This window comes from Gastrolobium bilobum, unplaced genomic scaffold, assembly GCF_033153095.1.
Source record: "Gastrolobium bilobum isolate Gb01-03AN ecotype WA unplaced genomic scaffold, APGP_CSIRO_Gbil_v1 utg3161, whole genome shotgun sequence".
Taxonomy (NCBI): Eukaryota; Viridiplantae; Streptophyta; class Magnoliopsida; order Fabales; family Fabaceae; genus Gastrolobium; species Gastrolobium bilobum.
This window is the reverse complement of record NW_026899561.1, coordinates 685,523-701,780: the sequence shown is the minus strand read 5'-3', so window position 1 is coordinate 701,780 and position 16,258 is coordinate 685,523. Positions and strand designations below refer to the sequence as shown.

The following is a 16,258-nucleotide window of genomic DNA, read 5'->3' as shown; positions in this document are numbered from 1 at the left end:
CATTAAGGGAGTGTTTGTTACGATGGAAAAAAAAAAATTGTCCGTGAAAGTGGGATAGGGAGAAAAGGTTAGCCATGTTTGGTAGAGGGAGAGTTAAAAAAGTAGTTGGAAACTTTTGTGCCCATCAAGTTTTTTTCTACATAGAAACCAACATAAATTTTACCATTCAAAACATGGTAAGTAAATCTGCCTTCGTTGAGGGAAATTGTTTACAATTTTTGTTGACCAAAACAACCTATATTTTTCAGAACACTTCAATTGTATATTCAAATTGATGGGTAGTTTTGTAACTTTGTTAATATTTTCATCATTTTCTTACTATCAACCAAACATAACATCAGTAAATTTAACTCAATTTTTCCGGAAAAGTTTTAACTTACCAAACACATTTTCTTAACTTACCAGACAATAAATATTTCTTATTATGTTCCCGACAAATTTTTGTTCTTTTGGTAAAGAAAAATCTCAGGTATCAAACACTCCCTAAATTTGACTTGAATTCCTACACTGCGTCATCACCAAATGGTGGTGCATGTCAGCTTGTGCAAAAAGATGCACGACACACTTGCCACTCGTGAGAATTTTGATCGGAAGTTTTAAGGAAGGAAATTGATAATTAAATATATGCCACATTAAGTGTTTATTAACTGAACACGTGTAAATATTCCGAATTTAGACAATGATGGAATACGATAGCAACAGCTGAAGGATCTTGGTTTCTCACATTTATTTTTAGACAAATAATTAAAAAGTAATATTTTTGTTATGTTACATCAAAGATAAAAGAAGTATTATCTCCTATATTTACATTTTTCAAATGAGATTCACAAGAATTTTTTTTTCTCACCTCCAACTTTTTTTCTCTCTTCTATTTATTGTTTGAGTAGGAGATAATACTTTTCTTATACAACATATAAAGAGTATTACCCATAATTAAATACCTATATGACATATCGCATAAATGAGAATATCTTTGGTATATTAGATGTACCGAACTTAGTATATATCTTTTTCTAAAATTTGAAAAAAAAAATTCACTACTTTTGAATTTTTGTTTCACTTCACGTTATTTTTTTTTTTTAATTTGGAAAAAAGATATACCAAATTCAGTACATCTGATATACCATAAATGTTCTTAGCATAAATATAGTTCACTTCTTAATGCGTTTTTTCACTCGTTTGTTTGTACTTCATTTTTTTTTAAGTAATTTTTTTTAATTTAAAAATATGATTAATTAAGATTATAATAATTAGATTTTTAAAAGACTCCAATGTGTATCAAATACTGGAATACCAAAATTTAATCAAACACTTCATTGCATGCAGCATTTTCCTTTTCGAAAAAGTATATTATTTATATTCTCTTAGAACATCAAGTAACTATTTATTAAGGAATAAGTTATTCTATCTATCTTGTCTACTATTTTCCAACACCATTCTATCTTATCTTAATTTAATGGTGTTAGATATTGGTAGATAAGATATGCATGGAAAAAAAGAAGAAGCTAGAATACCCAATTCCATTTATTAATTATATCTCAAACACACTTCACTTTACATTGTTTTTATTTGATTCCTCTGAGCCGCATGTGGTGGCGGGAGTAGCCCCAATGCCACTTAAGGTTGCACGGTCCTCTATTTCAAACAAAACATTATCACTTTTGGTACTCCCCATCTGAGTCTCTGCTGCTTCAAGTTCTGCTCTGAACTTTCTATAGATGTCACCTTTGTAAAATTTTCTAGTCCTTAGCACCAAAATGAACGAAACAAAACACCCAATCAGCGTTGATGCTGCAATTATGAAAAAAGACATCCTGTAACATTGGACTCCTAAGCAAGTTAGGTCCTTCCCTGCTTGTCTCGTGAGTCCCTTAGCCACTAATTGTTTCAAAGCCTCTTTATCATACAAATAACCAGCGACTCTCACGTTTAGTATGTAGGATCCAACAGGGCTTGCCACGGCTCCAAAGTTATATAACGTGGAGTAGTATTTAAGGCCAAATATTTCTGATATGATTGCAAACATCAACGGCCATTGAGCTCCAAAACAAAACCCAATAATCACTGAAGCGAAGTAGAGAGAGTTTGGGATACCAATGGCAATTAAAATATGGCCAACACAAGAGAGAAGCATAACCAGAGTGAGCATTAAGGGACGAGGGAATTTGTATTTGGTCAAGAAGATTTCTGATGCAAAACCAGCAACTACTCGTCCCAGGTAGTTCCATATGCTCACTAGGGACACAAAGGTGGTTGTGCTCTTCTTCGGGTATCCCAACGAGTGCCCAATCTGCCCAAGATTGTCAATGGCCGTTAATGTTCCCCCAATACCAACCGTTGTTGCGATGAACAGAATCAACATGTCAATACTGAACAGGGCTTGCAAAATTGTATAGTCCTCGCCCCTGTTTGGGGGTTTGAATACGTTGGCCAAACAAGAACTTTTCTTGTGCGAGCTAGTTGTAGTTGGTTCTGGCTGGGATGGAAAAACCATATTTGAAGGTGGAACAACTTCAGTGACTACTTTCACTTGAGATGGATCGGTCAAACCTTGGTTTTTGGTCTTCCAGAGGTTGAATTCCTCTCTAAATACAACAACAAGTGGGAGAAGAAGTAAGAAATAAACCACAAGGCCATCGGTAATGTATTCAATCCTTGAAAAACTCAGCTTGTTCTGGACAATGATCAATACCATGAGAAACCCAGCTAGGCCAAGTGAGATATATAAAAGGTGATAGAAAACTTTGAGTTGCTTGTTGGATTGTTGCACTGTGTTCAATATCCGAATTGTTGGGAGGAAAAGGAAGGAAACAGCGGCAGGGAGCCAAGCAATGAGTAAGATAAGAGCTTGTGAGTCGTCACCATAGAAAGCATGGTAGAGTTGTGTGATAATGGCAGCACTTAGACCAAGATAGCCCTTGAGAAGGCCCAAGATACTGCCACGGCTTTCTGGGAAGTTTTTGACACATGTCACCAAAACACCGGTATTGGCAAAAGTCTGTGAATTTGCACCAATGCAAATGTAGAGACACATTTGCCAAACTTGGGGTTTGGCAATTCGACCAGTGACGGCAAGCCATATCATGAAGTAGCCGAAGAAGTTCATAGTAGCACCGATTGAGAGAACCACCCAAGGCGGAGTTATCTCATTGATCAACCCGGATAAAACTCCAACGTTTCCGCCAAGGTCTTTGAAGAAGCTGAGCAAGTTGAGAGTGGATTGGTCGTAGCCCAAAGAGGTTTTGACCTCGTTAGAGTACGAACCAAACATATAGGTTGCCCCAGCAAAGGCCATGACTAGTAAAGAGGCAAATACCATGAACCAACGGCCTGTGAGAACTTGGTAGCTGAAGTTCTTCATTCTTCTCCAGTCACCAAGACCACCACTTGTGAACTCTGCTACCACCATTTTCTCTGTTGTATTCAGAGTTCAAACACTCTTTGTTGTTGTTGTTGTTTTGTGGTTTCAGTAATGATGCAGAGAGACCCTTTATATATAAGTTGCAAACGTTGGCATATCATTTTTTCTCCTTTACTTTTGTTGGGTTGAGTGGGTAGTTTATTATCTTCTATTTAGGATTTGATTACAATTCTATGAATCAAGAAAATGACAAGCACTCTACGCGGTACTCCACACCCACCCACTAAACGGAGAAGAGCTGGGACACAGATGGAAAGTGGGGATGGCCATCACTCATCATTCATCATAGAAATCCAACGGTTCAGATTTCGACACACACCTCTGAGCATAACGCGCTAAAATATAAAATGAAGAAACCTGGACATCATATTTGGCATTTATTCGTGGTCTCGTCCCTGATACTCAACCCAGCAACTTCTCACCGCAAACTACGAAACATATGGAAGATGATAGAATTAAAACTCTAGTTCAAGAAGGTTCTGTTGATTAACTATGAGAATCAAGATTTCTTGCTGGAATGGATTTTGATCAAAAAGTCAAAGGTGATAAAAAGTTTGTGGAAATAGAAGTTGAATTAAAATTGATTTCTAACAAAGAGGAAAAGAAAAAGTCAACAATGGTGGCTGGGCAATTAGCTGGCCATCAAATATGAATGTTTTGTTATGTGCTTGGTATTGAAACAAGAGAATAAAAAAAGAGTGATAAAGTGCCGAAGCGTAAAGATACACAAAATCGTGTAAAGTGTGTGCAATTGGAAAAGAAAAGAATTTTGTGCGAAAGTGCCGTAGCACTTATAGTGATTGTGAGAATAAAAAGTTGTAGCGTGTTTTCTTGCATTTTGCCTTTTACCCAATAAAAAGTCAACAATAATTGTAATGAATTAATTCAAGATAGGATATATTAATAATTTCATACTTCTCTAACGCGCTTCCTCATATAATTAGTGATATCTTGTAAGAAATTAATTCAATCTAAAAATTTAAATTATTATATGATATTATATTAATAATTTTATGCTTTTCTAATAATAATGGCCGGGCATTTAGCTGGCCATCAAAGTCCGTAGCTATGATGCCTTTATATATGTATGTTTTGTTATGTGTTTGGTATTGAAGCAAGAGAATAAAAAATATAGTGATAAAAGCTGGTTTGAATATTGTTTTTTAAAAAAAAAATAGTTTTTAGAACAAAAAAACTCATTTTATAAGGTATATTTTGTATAAAAAAATTAAAAATCATAACTGCTTTTTTATTTTTAAAATCAAATTTAAAGAATATGTCTGAGTTATCTTTGTTTTATGTTTTGATTTTTAACTTTCAAAACAAAAAATACAGAAAATATTTGTTTCCATAACTATTCTACAAAATAGATTTACAAACAGAAAAATCAAAATACAATCGAACAGAACCAAAATACTGAAGCACCAGGTGTGAGATAGAAACAAAAAGTGGTATAAAGTGTGTGTAATTGAGAAAAGAAAAGAATTGTGTGTGAAAGTGTCGGAGCACTTAAAAAAAGAGAGTGGTTGTTAGAATAAAAAGTTGTTGTGTTTTCTTGCATTTTGTCTTTTAGCCAATTTTAAATACAAAAGTTTCTTTTAAATTATTCTTGATCTCTTTATAAATTTCCAATAGTCCCTTATCAAGATCAACAATCGTGAATATATACATAGGAAGGTTATACTTACAACCTTTTTTTTTACAATCTCTTACAACTATATATCATAACTGTTGATTTCCGTCAATCAACGGTTGTCATTTATTATGAATTAATAATTAATAAATAAATTTAATTTGCGAAAATCATAACCATTGATTGGCGGAAATTAACGGTTATGATATATGGTTGTAAGAGGTTGTAAAAAAAAAAGTTGTAACTATAACATCTCCCATATATATATATATATATATATATATATATATATATATATTGTTACTGTCATTTCTATATGAAAAAGAAAGTTTGTTTGAAAATTAATTTAACAGTTAAAAAATGTGGAAATAGTTTTTGTGCCTGCAAGGGAAAACAACAACTACCTAACTATAGGTGAAGTTTTAGTTGTTTAATTAAGGAGTTATTGTTTTTTATGTATATATAAGATAATTTTGTCTCCTATATATATAAAAGTATATGAGATTTATGTGAAATTATGTAAAGAGAAAAAGATAGTGTAAATCTCACATACTTTTATGTATATATTGGAGATAAAATTATCTTCTATAATATGAAAAATATTAATTTGTATAATTTAATCTAACATATATTAGAACTTTCAAATTTTGCTGTGTGCCATCGGTGAGAAAGTGGCGTCTTTGACAGTATTTTAAGTCTTGAAGGTTTGCCATTTCTATTATTAAAGAGATCTATTTATCTCATGTTACATGAGATAATTATCTCATGTAACAGATACAAGATAGTGGAATCCACTATTTTTTAAAAATAAATAATAATAATGGACCTCAGTACTTTGTTTCTGTTCCATGAAATAATTATCTCATGCAACATGAGATAATTATTTCTCATTATTAAATAGGATAATAATATTTGTACTTTCGAAGGTAGCCTCCTAACCAAGGAAGCACGGACATCCATTTTTTTAAAAAAAAATGTGTCGGGTATTGACATGTTTCAATATGTTGTCAATATTTTTTGATACGCGGTCAATATTCTGACATGTTTTCAATATTTTTCAACAAGTTTTTTTATCTAAATTTTATAAATCAAATATTTTCTGTTATGAAATTTGAATATTTAATTAGTTATATGACATATTATAGACTGCTATATGTATTGAATGTAAACTTTATTATATTTATTAAAAATATTATCTAATATCAAAATAGATACTAATGTGTTGAAGTCTAAAATATTTTTAAAATTAACATATTGACGTATCATATCGTATCATATGTCAATGTCAGTAAAACATGACTACTATTGTTATCAAAAAAAAAAAAAACATGACTACTAATAACGAGGTCCAAAACAAGGGGAACGGCAAAGATAAAAACGGAACTATTACTCTGTTACATGTAGAATTTATCGGAATCGAACTTTGCTATCCTTGTTACATGTTGGTAACTCTAATTTTTTCAGCAACTAATATTGAACAAAATATATTATTTTTATTACACGGGGAAGGTTATATTTACAACCTATTTTCCTTTACAACTTCTTACAACCAATATCTTAACCGTTGATTTTCATCAATCAACGGTTAAGATTTTTGCAAATAAAATTTATTAATTAATTATTAATTCGTAATAAATCTTAACCGTTGATTGGCGGAAATCAATGGTTAAGATATTGGTTCTAAGAGGTTGTAAAGAAAAATATGTTGTAAGTATAACCTCTCCTTTATTACATTATTATCAAACTATTTTTTAGTTATTAAAACAATAAACACGAATTTTCAATACACGCGTTCTCTAATTGTATTTTCGCATATAAACAAAGCGTAAAAGCGGCATGGATATCGTAGTGTACAAATATAATTTTCCTATTAACTACAATCTTGGTCCAACACTTTAGGCATATTGTATTCTAGTTGGTTCTTGTTGAAAATATAATCGAAAAAGAACAGAGGGAATAAAAATGTGTTTAGTAGTTGATCAGAACCAATTTTATTTGGATTGATCATGCTGATCTTCCTCTATATAAATGATTTGATATATCTTTAATTCATGGGTCTTCACTGGAATAAGTCGGGGGGTGTATCTGCAAAACACTTCAATGCTCAAGTCATATTTTGTGTAAACAAGTTTATTTATATAGAAAAATATGTGTACCTCTGGTTAACACATTCATTTTTATAGTGGAGAGATGACCATCTTTGAGAAATGTCCCTCCAAGTTGCTTGCAAGTGGTGAGGCGGCAAACTATTTTCATTAGTCCTCGTGGATGGCTTGAGATAAGGTTTTTTGCATAAGTATCTTGGTGAAGTTTGCATAAGCAACGTGGCTGAGACAGCCTTTGTTGACCGAAGCCTTTTTTTCATAGTGAAAGCTTTAAATGTGGGCTTTTTTCAGGGTGAAGTTTTTCCCAAGTGGGTTTAAATATACTTATTATAGGTCATAAGTCCCTCAGCTTGTTACTTATGTTGAAAGCATGAGTAGCGAGATGCAATATATATTCATTTATTATTCATATAGTTGCGTACCTTTCTATATTGCATGTTTTTGCTTCACTTTAGGGGATCATTTTATTTGCGAGATGCTCTGTTGTTTTTGTAAGATGTCATGATAATCTAAATGTGATGTCGCTTTACGAGATGTCTTGATATTTTGAACGTGGAATGAGTTGCTCCTTTTGTTCAAAACATAAGGTTCATGTCTTAGGTACTGGTGTGAGGGTTCAGGCCATGTAAACCAACATTCATTTCGTCTTTTGTTTCATGCCTAAGGTTCGGGACTTAGGTGCTGGGTTGAGGGTTCAAGCCTTGTGGGCCAACATTCATTTCATGCCTAAGGTTCAGGCCTTAGGCACTGAGTTAGGATTTTGGGTCCTAAGTCAGTGTTCATTTCAGGCAAGATGTCAAAGATCATTTCGTTTAGCCGAGATCACTTTTCTTTTCATATCTTCCTTTTCATCATTGTTGGAGTCCTGCAACTTTAATAGATTCCATAATAGAGACATAAGATAGTCAAAATCATTCATTTCATCATTTCAACTTAAGTCATATATATCAACCATAAATTTTTCTAAGTTTGTCCGCTTTCCATGTTTGCTGAATGATCAATCCATATAAGGTTTCCAGGATGTATGCCCTATTTTTAGAATTCCGTTTGTGGCCTCTTCTTTGTTTGTGGATGTTCTATGGAAGTATATATGTTTTTCACTTGGAGTTTCTTCAGTACTTAATTGAAATTCCTATCCACAAAATGTGTTCCATTGCTTGAACCCTAGATTAGTGTTTAATTTCCTATTTTCCTGTGGGGTTCTACCCCAAGTTCTTTTTTTTCTTTTCGCAAGATATCTCTGAGTGCTTGTTCTTGTATGAAATCTTCAAATTTGATGTGGGCATCCTGCAAATTATGTGATTTGCAATCTTGCAAAAATTCAAAAGAATTCTAAATTGTCATACCATAACGCTCCCTTAGTATAGAGCTCTAAGTTGGTTCACTAAGTTAGGAATGGATATTTCAGATTTCATCTTGGAGCGAGAAAGTGTGCTTAGGATGTGCACTTTTCTTTTCAATATTCAATATTATAGCATAGATTCCTCCAACCTTCTTCTGAGTATTTCTAACTTGTAACTTGTCATCTTCAGTATATGATAGTCTATCGTTTTTTCAGGTTTGTTAATCAATTGAAAGTAGCAATGCATCTTAATCTGCTATAATTCACATCTCGCAATAGAGATAGGATGCATAAAATCTTATAATGATCAGGACATGCATAAATCATTGGTAATATCTCACGTTTCTAGCACATAAAAGGGTCATTCATAAATCATAAAATAATTTCAAATATATAATAGTAATATGATGTGTTGTGCTTGAGTCAGGTTGTAACTTTCAAAATGGTCATTCACAATATTTTCTTTACAAGGAATTGAACTTTTTAACTAGGTTCAATTCGTTTTATAAATGGATTTTAATATTTTATTCAATATTTGTGTTGTATATATTTTATTTAATTGTAATTATTTTTGGGTACTTGAAATATTAGGATAAATGATATTTAAATTTTGTATATTTTATTTTTTTCTCTTAGTATAGGATTAAACCATAAGTTATTTGATATGAATTATTTTTCTTACCCAGTGAATTAGTTACGATAAACTATAGGATACTTAATATTATATTTTTTATTTTAAATTAATGTAAAAAAATGGAAAAGTAAAAAAATAACATAGACATGAGTGAACTATACGAGACCAAAGTAGCTACTTATGTTAGCTACTTTGGTCCTGCAAGATTTCTACACGACCTGCAACGAGCAGGGCTATTTAGTAGGCTAAATTAGCTTCCTTACTCAGCGACTTTGAATCATCAGAAAAAGTAAACCATAGTCACTGCGTATCATGGCTACTTTGATCAAATGAGTGACAGGTGTCTTATCCAACCTAAAGTTACTACATAAGGTAGCTACTTTGGGCAACCAGGCACCGATGATAGGAAACTATACTACTTCTAGGCTTTTTCAGCCACCGGCAGTGGCAGAGCTGGGTTCAAATTTGAGCCCGGGCCAAAAAATTATATGTGTATTTATTTTTCTTAATTTTAGTTAGTTCATATTATAATATATTTAAATTATATAAAATACATAACATCTGAGCAAGCAGCACTAAAAAGAGTTATAATTTTATTAAATATTTTTAAACTTACTAAAAATAATTTATTTATTTTATACAAGGGAAAATTAGAAACATAACCTTAATACAACTTACCCAAATCTTTCACCAAAAATATTTTTATTTTTACATATGGCCAAATTATAATTAATTATATAATTATATATAATAAGTACAATTTATTAAAATTTAGCCCGGACCGAGGCCACACCCACAATACAATTGGCTCCGCCACTGGCCACCGAGAAAGTGTCACGTGTCTGGTCTATAGTAGCTAAGTACCTCAGCGACTATGATGCCATGACAGTGTGATATATTTTTTCAAAAATGTGATATTCAGATATATTATTCTCACAAAAAGAAAAGTATTGTCAATTTCCTAACATGTTTGATGGTTTTGAAACAAAATAAATTTTGGGCTGAGTTAGTGGGGTTGGACATGTGTTCGATTCCCGCTGAATGCATTTTTGGGGAGGGGGCTGAACCTTTAGTCATCACTGACTCCCGCACTCCGGATTAGTCCTAAAGCCGGCTCAAAGAGTCGAAGCTTGTGGGGATACTGGAGGGAGCCAATTTGCCTCAAAGAAATAACTAGAGTTGGATAACTCCAAAAAAAAAAAAATTAGTTTGATGTCTAAAAATAACACTTTGTTGTTTTTACAATTAAAAGGCCTAATCACATGAATACCAACAAAAATATTCTTGTAATTGGGGTGTAATCATGAGTCATTATACTCTCATCCTATTAAGGCTGTCACTTTCATAATAAATGATAGAGAGAAATTCTGACATGTAATTTCTCCTTTTCTCCAATTTTGTAATGGTCCAACAAAATACACTTATTTATCCATTTGATTCTATATTGCTTGATACTTTATGATCATATACATAAAGCTGTGATATCAAATAATAGATTTATGATTCCAGAATCATGTACATAATCATAAAATACCAAATAATATAATCAAATGATTAAATGAAAATACTTTGTTGAACTAACACAAAACCGAAAAACAAGAATAAACTACATGTCAGGATCGTATTACTACTTTATTGCTATTTATGGCAAGAGATATTTGTTGATATCTGCTGGTATCAGTTTGGCCGTGCTAGTGTCGAAATCGGATTTCCTGCTACCATGATAACCTGTAATAAAGTCTATGCCAAGATCCATCCTAATCTGATTTTAGATCTTAATAGTACTATTAAATTAAATTACTTTATACATACCAATAGAATTTAATTAGTCTATATGCAATTGAATGTATTATATTTTTTTAATATGCAAAGTATAAATAAAATATGAAAGTTAATTGAACCTGACTAGCTTTACACACTTTAGGTCAACATTGACCTGAATTGCAAATCGAATTGAAAGCCCTAAACTTTTAGAATCGAGCCCAACTGCCAACTTTAAATTTAATGGTGTTAGGCCATATGATTATTGGTTTGTCTGGTCTTTTTGCTCTCTTTGTACCTAAAGAGCGTTGAATATTTTAACGGTGAAAATAGAATTTTATTGAAGACTTCGTCTAAAAGCAATTTTGGGGGTGCATGAATGCACCATGCATTTCACGCCGTTGATGACGTAGAAAATTATGTAAACGTTTGGATTTACTAAAACAACTTTTGCAGTTGGTCAACTTATATACATAAATTGTTTAAGGGTTTTCGTTTTATCCTTTAACATAACGCAACAAATTTTTTTATTCCTCACAATATTTTGTGGGGCACACACTTTTTAAAACAAAAAAATAAATAAAAAATTATGGCACGCAAAATGAATCTCTATAACATTACACAATCACTTTTCCTACAATATAACTCTTATAAAACCCATTGTTTAATTGCAAATTTGTCCCTCAAAATAACAGAAATTGTGACCAAGATTTTGCAAAGACGTTCCTCATTCTGTAAGATGAAGGGTCACTGCATCGAGGGAGGACAAAGGTTAAACTCGCAAGCAATAACACGCCCCAGCTGCAATAGAAAATTAAAGCTGATTAACGATACCCTGGAAACATTTCTAATTAATTTTAAAAATAGGTGAGTTCTTTGAATAGGTTTTTAACTTATTGGAAGTTGGAATAAAGCATCTTTTAATTTAGGCTTATTAAATGTATAGTTTTCTTTCAAAGTTTTAATTAAAAAATGGACTTTATCCAACAGGTGTAGTTTAGTTGACAACAGTAGCGGATCCATAAAATTAACGAAGGGTGGGCACTCAACAAGTTCAGGTACATATAGATCTAGGTCTGGTCTGGAACGCGACTTGCGAGCGGCTGTCGGCTGACTGGGTCTGATTTAGATCTAGATCTGGACGGATTGTGACTCAACTGGACCGATGATGGAGGAAGAAGCAAATGTTCCAACTTCCAATAAAGGAGATTGAGATTGAGGTTTGAGAGGAGATGAATCAGTATATATATGCAAATGATGGGTCCGGAACAGAGCTCTCTGCGGTTAAGTTTAGATAATGAATGTGGAGGAGAAAAAAAAACTCACGGAAAAATAAAATAGAAAGAGAAAAATTAAAGGAGGCAGGATATCGTAACAACTAACTAGGGTTATTACCAATCAATTTCACTGTTAGATTGATTATGTTGATCCAATGGTTATATTTATTTCTATCTTTGTATGATTATGATCCCCATATTTAATGTAAAAGCATTAAATATGAGAAATTATAACCATAAAAAGGTGAAAATAAATATAAAGCATTAAATATGGGGAATTATAACCATACAAAGATGAAAATAAATATAATCGTTGGATCAACATAATCGATGTAACGGTAAAATTGATTAGTAGTAACATTGGTAGTAACCCTAATTAATTGTTATAATATCCTACCCCGAAATTAAATTGGAAAAAACTGAATTTTAAGGGAATGGTATTTTTGTATTTTTACATCATATTTTAAGGGTGGGCACTTCTCCCCTTCTTATGTACCTCCATCCGCCTCTGGTTGGCAATATAGACGGAGAGAATTTGGGTTCAGTTCTCATTGAATACATCTTCGGAAAGGAGTGAGGAGTTTTAATTATGACTAAGTTCCGACTCAGGATTAATCTCATATCGGGAGAGTCGACTCTCCTCAAAGAGATAATTATAATTATTGTAGAAAAAAAAAGATTATCGTTGAAGACCGCCAATGGCTTTTATCGGCAGTGATTCATGAAACCAAATTGAAAACCGAATGGCTATCGAGAAGTACCTTTAAGCATGATGATCGGAAATTTTGAAGAAAAAGAAACAATGCTAGTATGGACATTAAAGAACTGTGGCAAAACAACTGCAACATATATGCACTTAAATTCTTCAATTTGCAACTTTGATGAATGTAAGCATGCCAAATTAAACTGTTATTGTATTTTTTTTCTTCTAATTTCAAGTATTTTGTTGAACGAACTGTTATAACCTCATTCATTTATTGTTTGAAGTTTCTAGCTTTATATTTATTTTTAGTTTTTTGTGGTTCTAGTATAATAAATTATTATTCTGAACCACTAATAATAGCGTGTTTAGTTTTCTGTTCAGAACTTAAAGCCATAGTTTGGGCAAAAGTTATAATAAGAGACATGCTTTTGTCCAAATCATTATTTGGGGGCTTTCTAAACGAAAAACCAAATGTATGCATGCATTAAGTGTTTGATCATCCTCACCACTTGAATCATACACTGATACACATCCTTATCTTCCTTTCATCACTGACCACATGTTGAAGGCAACACTTCATTTTGTTTCGTGTATTCCATTACTGGTACTGATGTTAATGGAAACAATTTGTGTGACAATCACAAACAATTTGTGTGCCGAAACTGTTCCTACGATACGATCAATAATTTGCAAACCTAATATTATATATGTGGGAATGAAGGACCAATCCCTTTCTACGCGAAACCATCTCCTATTATTTAGATAATAGATGGTAAAATAAAATCCATATCATAGTGAAATAATGAAGTTGTTTTGTGAGTGATAAAATCTGGATAGGATAAAAATGATTAATTGAAGAAGGCATAAATAAAAAAAAGGCAATATTATTCTCATGCAGTAGAAGACAAATTATCTTCTGTTGCAGAGACAAATGATATATGAGACCCACACAATTAAAAAAAAGAGTGCAATTTTCGGTAGTCTACTGCAGGTGATATGAGAGACATCTTAATATATACAATCTTAAACTCGCCATTGGAAACTTTGCTGACGTGTCGCTCTGTCCTTCGTTCTCAGTTTTATGTTCACACTTGAGAAGAGTTTGAAAAGTTGCCTCTTTTGGAAATCTTTTATTTTTCGCAAAAAAAAAAAATTGAAAAAAGGTTGGGATAATATTTGAAATTCAAAATTCGTTGGTGGAAGACATATGTATTAATGATCCACTACATTCTGCATGAGTAGGTAGAAAAGTATTAATATCCCATTACTTTTTGCATTGGTAGGTGGAAAGTGGAAAAGTATTCAAATTCAAAATTTAAACTTAAAGATGGGAAAAAAGGTCATCATTAATATCCCACTACTTTAAGCAATGGTAATTGTTAACCCTATTAATATCACAATATTTGGCTTAATTATTAAAAAAACGAAATTATTTTGTATATAAATAGGATATGTGTTAGTGTGTCTTTTCATCTGGTAATTAGCTTTTGTGCATATGTTTCTTTTCTTCTCTTCTCTGTCTATTTATCTTCTTCAACTTATCAAGTTGTTCTTCTATTAGATGAACATGTAATTTTTATTTTTTTTGTAGCACTATTGTAGAGTAAAGCTGACAGGATGATTTGAAATCACTAGAATATGTATTTCTCTACTTCTTTAGATGAAGGTATGACATTCTTCTTTATCTTTTTTTCTTCTACAAATATTTTTTCCATAACACAATATCATGAACGAGATGATAATAAAATGTCCTTACTTTTAGATGACTAAATATTTATGTTTAGCTTTGGGCACTATCTCCACGGTAAAAATTTTTTTTTTATTTTAAAGTCCTTATGTTTTCTATCTTTAATACCTTGCAAGAGCAAGATGAGTTTTCCTTTTTATTTTTTCTTTCTATACATAATTTTGTTCTCACTATTGTTGTTGTTGTTTAATTTATTTTTGTTCTCTTCCTTTGCAAGAGCATAAGCTACGCAAAGTAAGTAGAAAATAACGTTCTGGAAGGTAGTAGAGTTGTTGATTTGATCCCACCACCACAAATTGGGGGACAGAGGTGGAATCTCCATGGGCGTGAAGCTCAGCACCACTTTCCTCATTTAAGTGAAAGGAATGGTTACAGTCTACCAGAGTCTAGAAACACAGATATAGAGAGAGAGTATGTGTGTGTGGGCCTTTCTTACAATAAGAAATAGGGATTAGAGATCTAATTCTAAGGTACCAACTTTCGCGCGCACTCTTCTCTCTCTCTGTCTCTCTTTCTTTCTCTCAACTAAGCTTCTTCGAGTTGAGTTGAGAGTCGCACTTGCAAACGTGGTTGTTGCATCACTGCGCTTTATCGCCTGCTTGCCGGTTAGTATTTTTTTTTTTCAGTTGTTTTTCATTTTTATTTCTTTTTTTGAAAATAATAATAATAATTCTGAGAGGATAATACATTTGCACGTGACGTGAACGTGATACTCATCAGTCATCTGTCATTTTTCGTGCAGGTGATGCCAAATTGCAATCCGGCGCCAAAACAATTTTAATTGCCCAGCCGCCCAAAGTTCCATCAATTTTTTTTTTTTTACTTTTTTTTTGAAAGGATCGAAATTTGTCTTTTCAGATTTGAGAATATTTTAAAACAAAAATTATGGTAGTAAGTCTCACTATTACAGTTTTACCACATTTTCAGATGATATGCTGCCGGAGCTAGATGTACTTGTTGAGGAAATGTTTGACTGGATATCCCATTTTTAACATAGGGGATAAAAAAAATTTATGCAGGAATTACGATTATTAAGAATGTGACGGAAAAATAAAATTTCTGAGTTTGTGATTGAAAGATTATTTGGTAGATCAAAATCTTTTAAAATAAATTTTGACAGATGATAAAAAAGACATCTATCGTTCTGTAGAAAATAAATTATAAATTTAATCATTAAAAAAAGAATGATCATTCAATAAGCAGTGCCAGTGACAAACTAACTTATGCATCGTAAAAAGATATTTGCTATTGAGTATTTATATTAAAAATTTAAACTTTTGAATTTTAAATTTTGAACTTTAAGGCTGGAAAATTTTTAAAATTCAAAATTTCAAATTGGTGGATGGGAAGAATAATTCAAAATATATAGTGGAAGACACATGAATTAATGATCCATTACTATCTGCATGGGTAGGTGAAAAAGTGTTAGTATCCCATTACTTTTTGCATTGGTAGTTGAAAAAGTATTCAAATTCCAAATTTAAACTTAAGGTGGGAAAAGAGGTCATCATTAATATCTCACTACTTTCTGCATAGGTAATTGTTAACCTTATTAATATCCCACTATTGGGCTTAATTATTAAAAGACAAAATTATTTTGTGTATAAATAGGATATGTGTTACTCGGTCTTTTAA

The 16,258-nt window shown here is 32.1% G+C and overlaps 1 protein-coding gene across 2 annotated transcripts; it reads right to left on the bottom strand.

Moving 5' to 3' along the window:
* Window positions 1-1,369: 1,369 nt before the first annotated feature.
* LOC133291503 (protein NUCLEAR FUSION DEFECTIVE 4-like) lies at window positions 1,370-7,311 on the bottom strand. Of its 2 annotated transcripts, XM_061489775.1 has the most exons (2): window positions 7,295-7,311; window positions 1,370-3,362 (listed from the first exon to the last, which is right to left on the bottom strand). In XM_061489775.1, exon 2 carries the CDS (start codon window positions 3,359-3,361, stop codon window positions 1,550-1,552), a length of 1,812 nt encoding a protein of 603 aa, XP_061345759.1. In that variant the 5' UTR covers window position 3,362; window positions 7,295-7,311; the 3' UTR covers window positions 1,370-1,549. The 2 variants fall into 2 exon arrangements, with proteins under 2 accessions (XP_061345759.1, XP_061345758.1); XM_061489774.1 differs by lacking the exon at window positions 7,295-7,311 and having other exon boundaries at window positions 1,370-3,619.
* Window positions 7,312-16,258: the final 8,947 nt, after the last annotated feature.

Coding starts and splice junctions, on each gene's coding strand:
- LOC133291503 (XM_061489774.1), bottom strand. CDS start 3,409: ATGGTGGTAGCAGAGTTCACAAGTGGTGGTCTTGGTGACTGGAGAAGA.